A 20,818-nucleotide genomic window follows, 5' to 3' on the forward strand; every position below is an offset into this window, starting at 1 on the left:
ATAGCACATTGGTAATGCGCTGCTTGCTGATTTTAATCGAAATTGAGCAATATTTTGATACGAATTTCCCGGTGGACCTGTCTCATGGCCCAAAATCAATTGGTAAAACAATCGAATGGCACGAGCCAATTCATCAACAGTTTTATATCTTCTTCTTCTTTTGAATGTGCTCTCGTCGGGCGCATCCGGCAACGGCTGTTTGTTGTTCAACATATCTTCTTCAAAAGGAGCCCCTCTGAGGAACATTTTGTACATCATCAATAAACGTTGCGTTCCAAGTCCAAGGTAGCTTCTCCATAATGCCACAGTCAACACTTTTGGAATAGCGTCCCACGGCTCGTTAACTTTAGTTTGTTAAACACAAAAATTTTGATACACATTCTTTAGATTTTCCCATTTTCTTCGGAAAATGCACAAATTAAAGACGAGCCAAGACATGTGCAACATATCAGCTGTCTCCCAACAATTAACTGAACATTCAAAATGGCCGAAACTTGGTTGGCGATTTGGTTTAGAAGTGACATGTGTACCAACTATAACACCGCTACAAAAAAACTTAAAAATCTCAAATTTACGTAACCCGTGGAAAGTTAAGATTGCCGATATTTTGTTGAACAGAGACCTTTTGTCATATCCACTAAATGTTGAATGAAACTGTGCCAATAAACAAATAAAATCAGCTCTAAGCTTGAACCAATGTCCAAAGGGAAGGTTAAACACAAAAAAATGAAATACTATTCAGATGTAAACATTTTCCCTTTAGAGAAATAAAATTTGAAGCAAAAATTTCAATAATGAACAGATTGTTAATGTACTTTCATGCCATTATAATATACGAGGCAATGTTTTTAAAGTAAGTACCGGTTTTTGATTTAAAAACCAATCAACATAGTAAATTTTTTCAAACAAAACTTTAATTTACCTGAAAGAGCATTCTTGTTTTTTTTGAAAAGAGCAGCGCAGTTTATTTTGTAAAAAGTTTCACAGTAACGGCTTTATACGCGGAGGAGGTCGGAAGCCTGCAATTAATTCCGTTTCACTGCGAAAAATCGTTTCAGGCAGAAAAATCGTTTCAGGCAGAAAAAAAAAATCGTTTTCACAAGGCAGAAACTTGACCAAGAAAAAACAACACACCCTGTCCCTGTCCCAAAAGACAGTGCAAAAGCATATTGATTTTCTCCTGTGGCAGAATTGTGTTGCTATGAATTTTGATTCTTTTCCCTAAGGGATGGTTGAAAATGCCACCGCACACTGATTGCCGCCATTCCATTGACTGTAGATTTGATTCTAGGGTTGTAACGTAGGCTTCGGAACTTGTAACATATATGGCTTAAAAAAATAAAAAAAATCCATCAATCCTCATTCGCCCCTCATTACTCATCGCCCTTCATTTACTGTAACGCTTGAGAAAGCTCAATGCATTGCTCCGCATTATCGTTTGGTTTTGTGTTTTGTGCTTCATTACAATACCAACACCACCAAATTTTTTACTCGGTTTAACCCCCATGGTGAAACCAACAGTTTTTTTCCGTCCGATAATTTTAAAAACATTTTCGGGGGTGGCATATAGACCCGGCACAACCAGCTACCACAATTACCGTACGAGAAAAAAAGCACCACTCAATCTACCTATTCATGATACAGCAGGAAACTTTTTCCCCTTCCCAGCTAGATAGGACGAAATTTGTGCAACCGTGTCTGATTCTTCTTTCGCACTATTACATTTCCACTTATTTGGAATGAGGCCATCGGTAAATATTGTACTGAAAGTCAAACCCACGTTCGTTTCCTCATCATGAAACGTTTGTGTTGGTGCGGCCAATTTTATTTGAAGGCCCTAACCTCATTTCCGCAAACCATTTCCTTCACTCATCAAGATGTTTTTCAACCATAAACTTCACGTGAGTTTTACGATGAATATGTCAATTGCTTTTAAGCCTTTAGCACTCAGAAGAAAACGAAATCACAGCAAGTCACTTCCACAGTCGGCGGGATTCTCTCGATAGTCGGCGGTCAATTTAAAAATGACGTAAACAAAACGAAGACTTCGAATTCCCGACAACGGCATCTGTGATGGCTGTCTGTGGCTGTCCCAACTGTGATGTAGCTAAACGGCAACTGCAGTGCTTCGGTGACGTAATTTAAAAACGGTTACTTACTTTAAAAACATGCCTTGGTTACGATCCCAAAAAACAAAACTTAATACAGATTATTTAAACATGAGTAAAGCAAAGAAGATAACGAAAAATTTAACGTAGATATCCCCCCCCCCCCCACCCCCCCCCCCCCCCACCCCCCCCCCCCCCCACCCCCCCCCCCCCCCACCCCCCCCCCCCCCCACCCCCCCCCCCCCCCACCCCCATCCATTCAATTATATGGCTTTTACTAAAAACAACCTAAAAGCTACTGACATCGTTGGAAAATTTCTAGTAGCCAAATTATATGAGTAAAAATGCAGTGAGTTAGTGGAATCATTTGTCAAAAAATACATCATGTTGCATTTAGTATAATGCCATTTGCTGTTACTACCAGTGTTTGATGATAAAAATGTATCCAGCTTAGTTGGAGGAGTCCAGAACATTGTGTAGATAACTGTCTATGCCAGGATATCTATCTTTTACATATCCTGGTAGGATTGCTTCTAGGTTCCTCCAGCACCATTCTGAGGTCTGCTGACTTGACTGGCAGTTTGGGTGGCAGGTGTTGCATGTGTACTGTCAACACATTGACTACTTCAGTCAGAGTGGTTCTCACCATGTTGTGGAACACTGTTTGTACCAGGATATATATCTTTCACTTACCCTGGGAGGATTGCTTCTAGGTTCCTCCAGCACCATACTGAGGTCTGCTGACTTGACTAGCAGTTCGGATGGCAGGTGTTGCATGTGTACTGTCAACACATTGACTACTTCAGTCAGAGTGGTTCTAACCATGTTGTGGAACACTGTTTGCACAAGGAAGTCTACCAGCTGAATAAAGCTGAAATAAAATCCATCAAAATACCAAAATTTATTATAACCGTAATACATGGTATTATTATGCCAAAATTGTTTTAAAAGTTTTTAGAAATATTCACTTACACTAACACATATTCAGAAATAGTTTATCCTGATTTATAATATTTTTGAAATACTTATTTCCGGCATTGTTAATGTATTGATCTGTTGCATTTGATTCTGGTCGCAGTTTAGATTTATTTTAAACATTTTCAGTGTTTATCTCATCTTCTAGTACTTTGAAATACTTTCAATATTTTTAAATGAAAATTTCCATACACAAAATTAGCATAAAACATACAAATATGAATGGTATTTTTGTAGGATATTTAATATTTACAACATGGACTCAGGCTGAAAATGTTATTAACATATTCAAAATGTCTTAAAATATTTGAATATAAATATGCATTTTCATGAAAAACAATTAATTATATAAAACATTAAAACTTGTTCTAAAAAGCATATTTAAAAAATTTGATACATTGGAGTATAAAAGGACTTGACAGAACATATAAAATTCTTACCAACCAAGCCAACAGTTAACTTCTTCATATGAGTTATTATGTCACATGATAAAATGTCATTGTACTAAGTCTATTTACAATTTTTGTTTATTCACATTTTGTTGTTGCTATCGATTACCTGTAAGTACTGTTTTTAAATTCTGTTGCTGCAGCGCTATGGTCAGTGTCCCACGCTTGCGCACTGTCTACTTCATCTGTTAGCAAGCCACAGACGGCATAAATTGGTTTTTTTCAGATCTCTTGTTGCATATTTCAAATGTCTTTGTCAATTAAGAATCCCACTGATTGTGAAGTACATGCTGTTATTTGTTTTATTGCATTAAAAGTGTGAAAGCAATTAAAATTGAAAACTGTACAATTGAAATTGTGTTGTAAAGTATATAGATAAAACATTATAAATGATGGAATGGCATTCAATTGGGTAAGAGCTTTAAAAATTGCTTAAAGAATCATGATGAGAAATGGAGTGGACAACCCTCAATGATCAACAACGATTCGGTGCGGAAAGTGAATGAAAAGTGAAAATGAACATACATTTCACAATTTCATCATTATCAAAAAAGTTTCCTTAAGTTTCAAGATATTTTTTCTCATCTTTTCGAGAAACGTGTTTTGCTGTATGATAATGTAGAAAAACCAACTCAAGATCTCATCACAGCATTTTGTTGAAATAATTTGATAGTCCCCTAAACAACTCCAATTTAGCCCAAAGACTATCATTTGTTTTTTCATCAGAAGAAGCATCTCGAAGGTGAGCGCTGCAGTGACATGAATAGAATAAAAATGCTCACATTACAGTCGTTGTTTCTCAGGCAGCAATCTTCTATGACTACAGTATGCAAAGGGATGTTTATGGATATGATAAGTGGCTTAATATTAATGTAAATTATGTAAAAAGTAGATCAAATATGGGCTTTCATATAAAAATCATTGCTACAAAAAGTTTACTTGATTTCTTTATACATTGAAATGGTACTCACTTAAAAAAAACATGCTTCCTATATGTTTATCACACTTGTATCATATAGTAATGTGATGTAAATTTATATTTTAATTGCAAATAAAATGTTTCCTGCATTAAATAAGCTCCATATTTATGTATTTCTATGATTTTTTCATTCATTGTTTAGTTTACATTTAAAAATCAGTATTATTTTCCAAAAATAATAAGCAGTACATGAATAATATATGAGTATTTTAACATATAATATGAACATGATTATAATTACAACTAAGTGTGTACAGACTTTAACTAACATTGGAGATAGTTTAATTGTTAAATCTAAAACTTTTTATGTCTAGAAAGAAGTTGATAAAGTAAGTATGGCAGAAAATGTTCACTCATAAATATTTCCTTTTGGTTCTAAAAGTGTATTAAAAACTGATGATCAGATTTGGCCACCAGTTATATTTCTGATCTTAGATTTAATTACATTATATTAACCCTTTTAGCGCCAAGATCCTATATATAGACTCAACCTATTAAGTCATAAAACACCAAGATCCTTTATTTAGGCTCAAGCTAGGTTGGTGGTGAAACGCCAAAAGCCTATATATAGGCTTGGACAATTTCGGACGTTAAGCGCCTTTATTTAGGCTCTCAACCTTTTCATGCAGTACAAAAACATTTATTGACTAATATCAATAAAATTAGTACTGATTTATGCATTTTATGTAAAATGTACTATAGCAAGTAGCACTGCATAGACATTCATATAATATTCAAACAAAATAACAATACACACTAAAATGTTTTATAAAATGACACATGCATTTTTATGGTAAAAGTCAGTTTTGTACTTTGTTTACAAATAATTATATAAATCTGTAAATTGTTAGTACTATTTTACCAAATTTGTTAGTATTATTTTACCAAATTTTCACAGGTCTTTTTCAATTAAATATATTATACTATAATACAAAGGTTTGTTGAGTAAATATTTTTTTCAAGCATTTATTGAGCTCTTAATTTACTCACAAATAATGAACAAAGTATCTAACTTTTAAAGTATACAATTTTAACAGATCAACATTTCATAAATTTCATTACGTGTCATTGTTCCATTCCGACGGGACAACCCGCACCAGTAACTCTGGTGATATGTGACGTGACCAGTTTCACAAAAAATCACTTTTATTTAACATAATGTAAGAAGTAGTAGGTAAATAAATAGATTTCCAAAATTGAAAGTTACATGAATGGTGCTTAGATGAGCATCATATTTAAAATTACTTTTGTCAAAAAAAACTTACCTTCATGACATTTTGATTATAACTGAGTAGGTGTTAAAAACACCATCCGTTTGACACTAAATTGTTATGGATCAGTGTAAAACGATTCTAATACATTTACCTGGCAAGCCTAACACACGTCTTTTTCTTCAGAGCTTGGTCCCCATATGTCATCCGGTACTTCCCATCCCGGGATGTTTTTATTCCACGCATTGCAATTGTGCCTAATATTAAAAAGACATATGGAGGAGTATACATAAATAATTTCAGTTTCAGATTTAAAGTGGTAAATTTACAATATAAACATTAATCATATCATTAAAAGAGTAATGCAGATAGAAAATTGATATTTAACCAACAAGATAGTTAAAATACAATATGATACTTACCTAAAAATTAAAATAAAATACTTACCTACAATATGATCCGGAACTCTTAAATTTGCATCATCAGGAGTATATCCCACAACTAACAATGCCCCATGGCAAGCTGTGTTTACTATTTCCTTCACAAGTTCTCTGAATTCTAGCAAACGAACTTCTAGTTTGCTTTTTAGAAGAAGCTAAAAATTAATAAAATATTATTTTGTAATAAATACAATTAGGTATTGTTTTCAATAATAAATATTATTTTATTGTAAGTATGGTTTGTAAATTCAGGTCTGTGTCTGGTTTTCTCTTTAAGACTTAAATTTAAAAACAAAACTCAATAAAAAATCTGAATTTTTAAATCTGTTACTTCATGGATTGGTTTGTCATACCAATCTGAAGAGTTTTTTCTGACCTTTTCAATTACATCTATGATATATATGCATCTTAAAATATTTTGAGCTGTAGTAAGCAAGAAATATAAACATAATAGTTACAACAGCAGGATTTAAATATCAATATTCTTAAAAGTTCAAAAAGATTCAGTTGATAACTTATAATCTGAAGGAAAAGCAAATGTACATTATGGATCTGAATAAATTATAAACAGTATAACCAAACTCAACCAATGATAAATAAATTAAGAAAAAAAGAGCTTAGCACTCTCATCTCAGAGCTATAAACATTTTTTTTAACTTGCTATTTATTTTAATGTTTTAAAATATTGATCAAATCAATGAGAAAACACTGAAATAATAACGTCATTGCTATGCACAGCTAATTGTCTTCTGCTTTGTGTTTACAAACAAAGCATTGACACTGTGCCAATCGTAAACATTCAGTTTTTAAGTGGAAGTTGTTTATTTTAGTATGGACTAGTGGTTAGACTAATATTGTTGTAATATATGAGCAAAAGTTTTACTCTACAAATAACTAAAATTTAAATCATTAATAAATAACTATAAAAATCATAGTGTACTACATGAGAAAAATCAATATTCTTGAAATTTTGTGAGTTTTGGAAAAACATTTTTTCTAAAAAACTAAGCATATAAACATATATTATGGCATGTCTATGTAGAGAAATAAATTTCAAACAAAATAAAAGCAACAATATGGTTTTTAATATTATTTTAAGTACAAAAAAGATTTTTTATTTGCAAAATTGAAAAATAAGTTTTTTTGTACTGCATTTTTTTAAGTATGAGCAAACATATTACTAACTATTAATTATTAAAGCCCATTTCATCTCAATCTAAAAATAAATATACTATGTAACCAAATAACTTGTAAAATATATTTTTATAAACATATCACAAAACCCTTAACCCTTTGCGGTCGGATACAGTATTTATAGTTTGATCGCATGGCCAGTCTGACGGGCCACAGCCATTTGCGCAACATGGGAATTGTTTTTATTAGAGTTGTCCTCAGCGATCGCCTGGCCCATGAGAATTTCCTTTTACACTCGGTTGGCCTGTGTCACTGGCCATTAAAACATTCTATTTTTATAAATACTTATCATGTGCTAGTAGGTTTGTGAAGTGCTAAAACCTACAAGAAATTATTGAACTAAAAGACAAATGCCTTTCATCACATTTTACCGCCTTCAGTCTTAGAAACAAAATATAATTCACAGCTGTGTTGCCGGTTCCATCGGCACTGTTTGCTCTGATTTACTTAGTTGTCTGCACATTGTTTTGTTTATGTTTATTTATCAATTTGTTTTAAGTCATGATTTTAACATGGGTTTTATTTGTGATTTGTGTAAATAGTTCTAAAGTTTTAAGGAAACATAGTGGTGAACCAAAAACTGTCTTGAAAATAACGAGTAATTTCTTTTAATATTAAATAAGTATATAATGTCATTTAACTAAAACAACCAAATGTATATTGTACTTCATTCTATTATGTTTGCGTTCACATCAATTTAAAACACATGTTTAAATGTAATAGGTTTTGTGGTATTTAAAGTTTAAATGCCCTATGTAAACATTGAAGGTTGCTGTAAAAACAATTCCGAGTTGGTAGGAAGTGGCCGCCATGATAAATATCAAGCTTACGCAAGGACTGGCTTGGCCAGTGACGCGGGCCAGGCGAGCAGCGAGGACTACTCATGTTGAAATTATTCCGCGCCGTCTATGACAACTGTGTGGCCAGTCTCACGGGCCATGCGACCGCAAAGGGTTACGTTTTCTGCATTTTTAATAGGATAACTCCAGTTGTACTGAGTATAAAAATACATATACGCCAATGGATTAACTGCTACTTGGCAGATTGTGAGTTCAAATACCAGAAGGAATTTATCATCCAGTTCGGTTCCTAATATTATATTTGTGGACAATAATAATCATATATGTGGTAGAATTAAGTTTCGAATGATTTTTATACCAATTTGTAGATAATATTTTAAAAGAATTTAATCCCTTAAAAAAACTGTTGCCATAACCTTTCAACAATCAATTTTTTCTACCTCTTTATGAGTAGTTTTAATATGCATATATTGCAATTCCCTGCACAAACTAAACTAAATTAAGAATTAGACTAATGTATTTTTTTTTATTTTTAGACTTGACAGTCTGAATCTATGGAAAAATTAATATTTTAAATGTACTAACAGAAAAATCTTCAAAAGTATTTTGCTATAAATAAAATTATTTACTATTTGTGTACTAATTTTATAAAATTGAATAAAGGAATTTTTGTATTTGACTATTTATGTTTCCAAATAAAACTGTCATGCATTTTCATCATACCTGGTTGCTACAAAAATCCAAAAGAGTGTTTTTCTCTGTGACAGTCAAGTCTACAAATGATATTTTGCTTATTTTCCAACACAATTCCATTACATCTAGCAATGCCCGACCAAGAATGGGATTCAAATATAACAAAGCTTTCTTGAGAGATTCTCTGGCTACCATGACCTTGTGCCAAGCCATGTTCTTGTGCCACACGTAGAAGCTCTTCCACATTATAAAATGGGCAAATGTTTTGATCTAAAACATATTTATATAAGTTTTAGTCACATGTTGTATTAACTATATTAACCTTTGATTGAGCTGACAGAAAATTCCATATTAGCAGGACATTTTTTGCTACTCTGCATGCAATATTTTTAAATTAATATCAAGTTTCAAACCATCTTGTTGAACATATGCTAACTAGTTCTCAAAAGTGGGAGATATTTCCAAAAAAAATTATCCAATATTATTTCCACTTTTTTAAAACATACGTTATTTTTAAAACACATAGATGTGATAATTTTTTTGTAAATATGCAGTAAATTTTTTTTAATGAAAATGAATGTTCAAAAAATAAAATATAAATATATCATATCAGATTCTTATATAATGAATATTGCCACCAAAATGGATGAATAGCCCCAAAAACTTGTTTTTCAATATATATTTTTGTATTTCTGTATTCTCACAAGTACAGTTGGAGGAATTTAGCTGTGCTCGTAGGGCCCAAATACTACCCTTTCAACAAATAAACGCTATCTGTGTGGTGGGTGCGTTTACGTGCTAGCCACTGAGATGAAGGCGCAACAATCTCTTTAACGACTTTAATCTCACGATTTCGATTTGCAGATTGGTATTGACAAATACGTTATTTTCAAAAACACGTTAAACAACACTATAACAACAGAAAAACAAGGATAAGTCCTATTATTGCTATTATTTGGTATTCTCTTATTATTTAATTCCATCACAATCAGCACTGTCACAAAACAGACTGGTTGTAGTGAGTGTGATGAGTTATTTGGGTCAATACGATTCCTGAAAGGATAGTATTACCCATGAGACACAGGAAATGTTTTCGGGACACAGCACATAATGCTACCCCGCCGATTGATTTTTTATATCACCACCACACACACTCACGTGCACAGCTAAAGTCCTCGAATTGTATGAGGGGTTACACTAGATTTTGCTTATTACTATTTATAGTCTTGGTGGAAGAAATAAATATTTTGAAATGGAATGAATAAGTGTATGATAGCTTAATTATAAATCTTATTAAAATAAGAAAGTTACACATAGAACATTAAATTCTTAGTAGCAGAGAAAATATAAAAAAATATTGCATTTATTAACTTAATGATGTGAACTAATTTAATATTCAATACTAAATGTTCAAATTTTACTCCCTGAATCCCTATATAGTTATTATTCTCTTTAATATTCAACATTTTAAATTTTTTTAAATCATTTTAATTTTTATTATGTTATTTTGTGTTTTAATAAACTTTTGTTTTTTTAAGAACCTTATTATTCTGTGCCAAAAACTTATTTTAATTGTACAATAATTGTTCAATTATTTAAATTATATAAAAAATTAAGTATAAGAAATGTATGGATTTTTTAAATAGTTAAATTAAATTTACTAAACTTATGAATTTGTCAATTTTAGTGGGCCCTTTGGAGAAATCTACCTTTGTATGCATTTTTATGTTTTGCTCCCACATTAAAAGGGTTAAAAGAGAATTAATTATAAACTGCAAAGGTTCCACTATTCTAGATGAAATAACCCACCTTCATTAACTTGCAGTAGATGTCATAGTCACGTTCCCACTCATCCAGAGGTGTGAACATCATATTTCCTTCTAAGTGGTGAGTTACCCCTTTTGTGCTAATTGTGAGGAAGTTGCTCTTGTCAACATGTTCATAAGGAACTAATCTGCAACATTAGATTTGAAGTCTTCAGACTAGTTGTTTTTTTCTTCAATCAACCCTTACATCTGGTAATGTAATGAAAACATTCAGGATATTAAATTACATGTACGGGGTTACAATAACCCTTTCCACACGTATTACAGGAAATCCAGTGCGGCAAAGATCATTCCCACATACGTATGACGCCAATCTTACTATTAAAATGTTTGCCCTTGATCGCGAACCATAGTTCGTAAAACTAGTGATAAAATACATTAGAATATTAAGTGAACATCATATAACATATGTGCTCTATTTTCATTTCTTGGTCACCTGTTACCAATATAAAAGTGATTGCTATAGCAACCTAATGCCGTTTCTGGCTGTATATTGGTGCATATGACAGCTTTTTCTGTCAGGAGAGGATGTCGCTATGTCAAATTGCGCTATGTCAATGTTATATCTGACATTTTTTACAGCAACTGTAAGATAAGTTTAATTGTAATTTAAATTTTTGTTTCATTATAATTGATTTTGTATTGTTTTTAGTAAATTGGAAAATTTTATGCTTTGTTTTCTATACATTTATTTATTAGTACAAATATGCTTTAAAAGTCTTTAGAAAATCTTAGAACCATACCCAATTTCAAATCAGGCCCAAATAAAAACCCTGAAAAAAATATAGGCCTATCTCAGTTAGTCCACTTTTTTAGTCCAAATGTCCATAGTCAATAATTTATGGAAAGTTTCCCACAAATGGGAAAATACTTTTAGCGTCCTACATGAATGATCTTCATCTACATATCAAACCGGGCCAAATGGTCATGTACGCTGATGATTAAAAGCTACAGGTATCTCAATTTTCAAGTCTTCAGTCATCCAGTGTAAAAAATTTAGTGTCGAAGATTGGAAAATTATTTATTCTATTCCTGAACTGTAGCTAGACATCACTGTCAGTGGATCTCATCACTTGTACAATACGAGAGGAAGAACCATGTTGGCAGTCCACAGTCACTCTAGTCTGGCATATGGAAAAGGGCCTTATTACCAATGCTTGTATATCATATATGCAGCAAAATACCCCTGCAGTGAAGTGTTAGCAGTGTATCAGTAACCCAGCAATTAAGGAGTTAGTCAAAAAGTTCAGAATTTTTGTGCTGAATAACGAGCTAAATATCCTTAATGAAAAGACAATCATGACAACACTGTACATATAAACTCTTGTAAAAAACACTTTATGGTTTACAATAATTACAACTATTGTTATTATTTGATGAAAATCCACTAATATGGATGGTTCTAGAAGTATCCACATTAAAACCCTCCCAATCAGATCAATAAAAATTTAAATTCCAGTAAAATAATTAATAATTAAAGAAGATATTAAAACTACAATTAAACTTAAACTCAGTGGGACTAAAACGCTCATCCTAAACACCAAAACTACATACTAAAAAAAATAGGTTTTATATCCTACTGTCAATTCAATCCAATTTCATACGGTCTTATGGTTATATGGTGACATGTTTGAAGGCAGTATTATGGTTATGGCGACATGTTTAGATGGTTAACCTTCAAACACATAATCATAAAAATAACTATAAGAACACATGAAATTGGATTGGATTGACAGTACGATATAAATCCTACATTATTTTAGTCATAAAAATTTATCCTGAGCTAGCTACAATGAATTATAAAGCTACATACATTTTTAAGTAAGTCTAGATTCATATTTTATCTTTCATACCTGTCCACTGCTCAATTTCCCTCTAAAACAAAATCTTGGATCTGCCAGTGTAAAAACATTGTTACTTTTAAATGCTTACTTGAGACAGTAAGGTGTGTAGAACTCTGACCACAGTGGAACTGCCCAAACCAAATAATAGAATGTGAAGCCTGGACTGTCCTTCAATGCAGCAATAACAACTTTGATATCACACAGATTTGAGGGCGCTTTCTTTTTCTTGACTGGTGAGATGTCCGTTATTGGGACTACTGCTGACTTTTTCAACTCTTCAAACTCAGACATTCTTTTGACCAGTTTGTCTATACTTGGTTCACCACTTCCTCCTTCTAGTAAGACAAAAACAAAAAACTAATATTTCCTGGAACAAAACTATTTAAAATAAATAAACCAAAAGTTCCAAGAACTGTATTAATTCTTAATTCTTATTTTAAACGGAATGTTTAAAAGAAAATTTTAAAGAACAACCCAAAACCTCATGTATTTTTAGACAATACTTGTAAGAATAAATCAGTACAAAAATAAGGATGATTAACAGCCTTGGGCGTTGTTGCATTATTTGGCTTAACGGATATACCCTCTAGACAAGGTCTTTAATCACAGATCTATTATTTTCAACTCAAGTAATTAGTTCTTTGTTTGAAGTTTGTTTTAGATGATGGAAGAATTATGAAAGAAACAGGATTTTGCCGGACATTTGCCATTGTTTAGTGATACAAAACAATAAGTAATACTACGTTTCGAGATCTGCAATCTGATCTCTTCTTCCTATATCTTGTTTCTGCCATGACGATCGCCAATTACTGTTGGCCTCTGGTCAATTCTATTTAGTTGGCAGGTGTGTGTAGACTTATAGTGACCTGTATTCTGTACATAAATTTTAATAATTAGTGTTTAGTTTTTATTAAGTGCATGTTTTAGAGTTAGTGTGCAGAGAATAGACAGACAACATGGTTGTTGTGGTTGCTGACTCAATGCTCCCTTAAGTCTCGGTACCTACTCAGTTTGATGAAGTCCTCCAGGTCTAGTATCTGGGGCACAAGACATCTTGCACCCCCCCCCCCCTCTAGGTCTGATCCTGTTTTACGTTAACAATATTTTACTTCTAATAATACTTACCCAAAGAAATGCGATCTAGAAGGTTGATGTCACTTGATTCCAAAAAGTCTATTAGTTCTGTTTGCATTTTTGGATTGTGAACATGCCTTCTCCTGTGGGTTTTTCCCTCTTCTCCAAAGAACTAGGTAATCATGTTCAAAGATTTTTCATATAAGGTTGGTTTTATTAATTATAGTACAAAATCCTATGACCTAAATTTCACTCATAATAGCTTAGAGTTACATTGTTACATTATAGAATATACACAGGGTGATCAAACATCACCTTACCCTAACCATAACTTGTGACTAGTAACTATAACTGTTTGATAACTTATATTATCGTTAAATAGATTTTGTAATGGTAAGAATTAGTAAGTTAAATTAATAATCAACAGCTGGTAGCTTTTGTATAAATTACATTAGACCATATACTTTGGGTTTAAATCCAATCTATAACCTGAAGACATTTTGTCAGTTAAGTGTCCACCTCTTACTCTGGGCATGTGAATGTTAAGTTCATTATTTCTATACCAACAGTCTTTATGAAGAAATGGAAAGTGGGCATCGTTAAATGATGCCATTTGCATTGGTATTGTTGTAGTGAGAAGTTTACAGGGTCAGTTCAAAATGTTTAGAACAATTAATTGATCAGCCTAGGATATTTTCATTAATGTATGTAACATTTCAGTAATGGACATTTATCAACAAATAAGTGACATATAAGAACCCCAATGCAGTGAGTGGTAACAAAGTGTAAAAGTGGATAAAAGCTTCAATGACCAATGGAAAAATGTACATGGTGAATCGTGATCACAGAAGATTTGGTCAATTCTTAGATGAAAACATTTATGAAGATCGCCAATTAGCATTGAACAATTTTTAATTTAGCATTGGAAATTAAGAATGTGAGTAGAACAACATTGCATAGTTCTGTTTTAAAATTATAATTTTACAAATTGTCTATTACTGAAATGTTACATACGTTAATGAAAATATCCTATGCTGATGAATTAATTGTTCTAAACATTTTGAACTGACTCTGTAAACTCCTCACTGCAACAATACCAATGCAAATGGCATCATATAGAAACAAAACGGACAAAATACACAGAATGTTTGTTTTACTAAATTAAAGCCCATATTATACAGATAATAAAGAAAAAAAGATTTCTTGATTATCTTATTCCTTTTTTGAGATATTGAATTTAACGTTAAGCCATGTTTGTGTTTTTAAACTAAAAAAAAACAAAAAAGTAATTTTTTATAATATTTTAGGTTCAACTCAGACTATTGAGGTAATTTTGTCAAATTTTTTAGTACTCAAGGAACCTCCTTGAAAATTTCATAAAGATTGAGTGTCAAATGAAGAAATGAGAAATTATTTTCTTTTCTATGTCATGTTTTGTTTGGCACTATCCAGAGTGGAATTGGAAAACGTAAAAACTTTAAAGTGCCATAACTGGGAAACTAAGTGAGATAAAAATTAAAAAATTTGGTAGTTTTACTTATCTTTACATATAGAACAAAGCTATCAAGTTTCATACAAATGTGAGATGGTGGGTGAAAAAGTTATTTTTTCCTGGTTGCATTTGCGTGGAATGACCCTTTAATCAGTATCAGTTGATTATATCATTTATTATAATTATGCAATATCATTCGTTAATATCACAATAAAAAACCACCTATCTACTTATCATACACTACCCAAATATTATAAACTGTTTATAACTTACAGGAATGCTTTTTATTTTAGAAGGCTCTCTATCAATTTCATCTGCATGTTTTTTGGGAGGAATGCTGCATTGTAGTGTGTCTGAAGCTCTAAAATTACAATTTAAAGAATTATAAAAAAGCATACTACTAGGATTTTAAAACATTGTATCTAGGCTATTATAATCATATTTTATTAAATTAGGACTTTGCTTTGTTCCTCACCAGAAGTTCGAGGCAGCACTATATAAAGGTGTTGCCACAGCCTAAAACTCGTGGTGCTAAGCCTAATTAAAGTTTAAACTGTTAGGAATAACCTATTGTGGTTTTACATCGATATTAGTCCAGCTGCTATAGGGTGAAGTGGGTTAAATGAGACAGCAAATCCATATAGTTGTACTTTGAACTTAAATACCTCCGCAATGGTTATTATTATGTCAATCAGATTATGCACATGAGTTTAGTTGGAATCTTTTACATTTATGATCAAAATTTTCATTTCAAATACCTGTAGCTTTTTAAAGTGGACGCTTATCAAATTTTTAATATTGAGTTCTCACTTGCCACAGTCTGCGAGTAAACATACTAGGCTATACAAATATTAAAAAATACAACTGAAGTAAGTGAAAGAACACAAATTTTACACTAAATATGAAGGTATTTTTATTTGTAACCTACCTCGCTCCATTATGGAGATATATATGTTTAAATATGGTAGTGTCTGTACAAAGTAAAACATTGAAATAAGAAAAACCATTTATTTTGTATTAATTCACTATCTTATTAAAATAACTGCTTAAGAAAAGTAACTAAAAATTAACTGCTTTACGAAACTTAACAACCATTGTCCTCTTCTATTGAATGTTGTAAGACCAAAAAGATACATTGAAAATGAGTTCTCCACATCTTACAAGTCTCGGCTCTTCTAGAAACACTAACAAGTCCTCATCAGGTATATTTGAAAAATCTTCAATAACTAGCCACACAAAACTTAGAATAGAATTTCTATTATCTTCACTTTTCTTTCTGATAAATTTAACAGTCGACTAATTGAAGTATTTGACTTTCCGATAATTTGTGGACAACAAAATGCTTAGACTTGTTTTATCAGATTTGAACCTAACTAAAACCCAGTCACCAACTTTTTATTCAGAAGCTACTTTTGTTAACAAGAATGCTTGGTTCGTGTCATTTTATTCTTCCATAACTATTTCTTGGGCTAACTCTTCAAATGTTGGGCTTTCGGACTGATCGCTGTCAAAATGTCCAAGTCTCTCTTGGTAGTTTTAAAACATGTCTATGTTTCTCAGTTAAAAAACTATGAATTTAAAAAAGTCCCTCACTTAACTTCATCAGTTAAAATGCAAATGTGTAGTAAGTTAGCTCAAATTCTCAATTAAACTTTAATTTTTTTAATAAAATTTTTAATTTAAATAAAAATTATAAACATCAATAGAGTGAAAAGTTATGGCATAGTACAATAAGCGGACGCAGTTCTTTTAATATTAATTAGTATAATTATCTATACAGCTTATTCGTACAACGAATACAACACTATTATCGATATCAACATATCTGCAGTCATAATAACATGTTTGAGAGTAAAATAATAAGTGACAATCTCATAAATAATAAAGAAACCATAAAGACCAAACAAACAATTAGAACAATACTCATAAATAATGACAAAATGATGAACATTTAGAACAAAAAATATGAATGTAGCAAAACTATTTATATGTTTTCTTCTGAGTAACAATGAATAACCGCTTTCAAGAAGTGGTTGAAAGCATTCTCTCAAGACAACCATAACTCTATTCTGTACAATTATAATCTGCAAGCAGATCAGTTTGGATGCCACTTTTTAAACGAGCTTTGACTAACTGAGTATTAGCAGCACGAGTTGCTGGATCTAAAAAGTTATCACTAAGGTTGATGGTAAAGTGTGTGATACCACATTCACTCAACCCGAAATATGCCTGCCACGTCTTGACTAAGGCTATCCACAAAATTGGGGTTTCGGTACCACACCAACATCTTGAAGACAAGAAAAAAACGCGTTTTAACGCCATGTTTTAAAGCCATTTTATTAAGTTTCGTAAGGTCGACTGTCGTTTAGAATTCGAAGAAGTTACGTATTAAAAAGTAAAACATTATTTTTTTTATTTAAAAAGGTGTTTACAGTTGATGCAAATGGCATAAGTTAATTACTTTTCAAACTAATTAATCAGCATCGGTTGGTTACATCGAAGTTTTGGTATCAATTTACAATAACGTGACCATGGAAAGGTATGTTCATTTTTTTTCCCTGAAAACTACAATTTTTCCTGAAAACAATAGTGAAGAAAAAATTCGTCGGCAACGAAAATCAAAGGAGTTACGATTTTTTTAAATCCTCTGAAAACTCTGTTTTTGACAGTACCTCTGGCAATTTTACTGAAATGATGACGTTAATCCTGTCAACGATGCCTGCCCGCTGCGCAGTGCTGCGCACTGCTTGCTCTTTTAGAAAAAAAATTAACTCGAGCTTGCAAAAGTCGAATCCCAGATCACGTGATGCCCCTGATCCTTAACCCTCCAAGTGTTGTTCGACAAAATTTTGTCGGTTATTTTCCATCCTTAATGCAATAATGCCCGAAAGGCATCAATATAATACAATGATATACTTTCCCCCCAGTTTATATGCACCTGTGATAATAATACTTGGCTATAAATGCCCAACCCATGAAAAAAAGTCCATTTTTCATGGTCACGGTATTGTAAATAAATACCGAAGTTTTTTTATTTAGTAATATTGTTGGGTAGGGTACGATAAGCGGACCCGGTTTTTTATATCGAAATTGGCAAACGATATTACTTAATCATAACCATCGATATAATCAATCGATACTAATTAATTATTTTGAACAATTAACTAATCTTATCAACAGCTGTAAACACTTTTAAATAATACACGTACAAGGGTAATATTTCAATTTTACATAAGTACCTAACATTTGATTATTAAAAATGGCAGTCAATTTTAGTAAACTACACAACATTGCTTTGAAAGATGATAAGAAATGTTTTTCGTGGCTTCAAATGTAGGACTCATACCCCAGTCCCACATGTTGAAGTCACGAAAAAATGTCATCATCAAAGCAATGTTGTGTAGTTTTATAAAAAATGACTGCCATTTTTAATAATCAAACGTTACTTATATAAAATTGAAATATTACATTACGAGTATTATTTGAAAGTGTTTACAGCTGTTGATAAAGATTATTAAAAGTTAATTGTTCAAAATAATTAATCAGTAGCGATTGATTATATCCATGGTTTGATTAAGTAATATCTTTTGCCAATTTCGATATAAAAAAACCGGGTCCGCTTATTGTACTCTACCCAGATATTCCTCTTTTTTAAGCTCAAGTTCTCACTTACCCCACTTCACCCTACTCAATATTTAACAATTACAGTTAATTACATTAGTTTTACAGCAATAACAGTATAAACGTCCTATGAAACATTTGTAAGCTACTTGTATTTACATGCTACAAAATAATAAATACTACAAACTCATTTCACTGACTAACCTCCTATTAAGAGAATTTGCCTTTGGTGGCTTAACTATAAGATCATCATTTAAAAATTCAATCAAACTATTATCACTTCCACACAAATTAATGTCTTTTGTATCGGGTATAGATCTCCGCCTTGGGATGGTCTGTTTGTTTTTTAAAGGTTTTGACATTAGAAATTAAGTACTAGGCATCAATACCGATTAGTAAGAATCGCAATACAAAAAGTATAAACATAGTTGCTTCCTTACAATTTCAAGCTCGTGTTTATCTAGATTTACTCCACTGTTTGACGTTTCAACATTAGCAAACAAAACGTAACTAAACATTCTGTATTATTTTGTTTATTGTTGTTTTTTAAACAGCTGTGAACTGATCTGAAACCGCTAGAGATAAACTTTCAAATTACAGGATATAACCTATTGCTTTGTCATTGTTACCATTCTTCTACATTAACCGGTGATATATACGAATAGTCTTAAAATATAAATTATTATGTCGTGAATACAGGCTGGAATATCTTGTAAATCAAATTTTAGAGGCGGAATTAAACATTATGCTTTAAGTAGCAAAGAAAAACACTCTTCTATTGATTGGACATTTACATAATATTAGATCTACTGAGGAATTACTTAGTAAAATTGCACTTAGTTACTACCAAAGTTTGTAATGACGTACAAGGATTAATGAGGCATCATTACTTAATTACATAAGAGGTGATCTTGAAAATTGCTGGTCGTTTAAGATGTTGCTTAATCAATTAGTACATGTTTATCAATTGAGATAATGGAATGTACATACAAACAATGTACTCCTGTGTTATTGTCTTTCGGAAATCTTGTTTTTCAGTTAAAGATGGTTTTGCATATTCCCTCCTAAAAATTAATATCACTAGAGAAACCAGTAATTTAATGCATTGGCTTTAAAGAAACCGATTATTGCTAAATGAAGCATCAAGTAACAAGTATCACCATCACTATGTGGTGTCTCCAAGTTTCTTGGGGTGCATATCGACAACGAACTAAATTGCAGAATCACATTGATTTTGGCTCCAAGAAATTTAGTTCAGGGATATTTGTAAACTATTGATACCTTATTCAAGTTTGTGGACACTCAAGTAATTCTAGCCGCATACTATGGTTTGATATATCCATACCTGTCTAAAGTTGTGGCCAATTGGGGGTTTGAATGTGAACTCACTAGGCAAGTATTCAAACTTCAAAAGAGGGTATTGAAAGGGGTTTTCAGATCTGCGTCCATTATATTATTACTTGTTTAAACCATACCTTGAGTACTGATGTTTGGTGTAGTCTCCCTACCAGTTGTACTTGAGGTATTAAAGGAACACAGAAACGGTTTGTAAGACTCAACGGAGAGTACCTTAGGTTTAGATTTGGGTGTGCTAGAACATGACATTTCGTTCTTACTAACCCTTTTAGCTTATCACCATTAATCCTATTCATGTTCTCGCGTTGTAAAAGTTGATTAATGGAGATCTCAACTATTCAGCTCTTCTAAAGAATATAAATTTCAACCACAGAAAATAAATTTAAAATTTGTTCTAGTACAAAATTAAAAGCTATTCCTAGTGAACAGCTAGTATTACTGATACTGTAATATAGCTAATAGGGAGTGCTACTGGGTCCAGGTATTCTGTCTCAAACACACACAAGTAGACTCTCCCCTCCCCCAACACACAAAAGTGCAGGGTATTATGAGCGAGCGTACTTCCACCCCGTTAGTCCCCTAATGACTTCCCCAATCAAACCCAATATTTTTAAAATTTTATCCTACAGTCATTAGTATACATATATTATAAAATACCGTATAAACATAGATCATAACTAGAAAATTTATATGAAGCGGCGAATAAAATAACGAAATAGTCACAATTGCTAAGTCATGAGCCTAAGATTTTACTGA

At 32.0% G+C, this 20,818-nt stretch overlaps 1 protein-coding gene across 1 annotated transcript; it reads right to left on the bottom strand.

The window, feature by feature from the left end:
- Positions 1-2,558: 2,558 nt before the first annotated feature.
- On the bottom strand, positions 2,559-19,278 carry LOC124363026 (dynein axonemal heavy chain 6-like). The gene is made up of 10 exons (XM_046818125.1): positions 18,911-19,278; positions 15,359-15,446; positions 13,645-13,765; positions 12,608-12,854; positions 10,659-10,803; positions 8,880-9,119; positions 6,170-6,317; positions 5,877-5,979; positions 2,802-2,979; positions 2,559-2,714 (listed from the first exon to the last, which is right to left on the bottom strand). The coding sequence occupies exons 1-10, from the start codon at positions 19,066-19,068 to the stop codon at positions 2,559-2,561; spliced, it is 1,584 nt and encodes a 527-aa protein (XP_046674081.1). The 5' UTR covers positions 19,069-19,278.
- Positions 19,279-20,818: the final 1,540 nt, after the last annotated feature.

The sequence above is a fragment of the Homalodisca vitripennis genome, chromosome 1 (genome assembly GCF_021130785.1).
Source record: "Homalodisca vitripennis isolate AUS2020 chromosome 1, UT_GWSS_2.1, whole genome shotgun sequence".
In the NCBI taxonomy this organism is placed as follows: Eukaryota; Metazoa; Arthropoda; class Insecta; order Hemiptera; family Cicadellidae; genus Homalodisca; species Homalodisca vitripennis.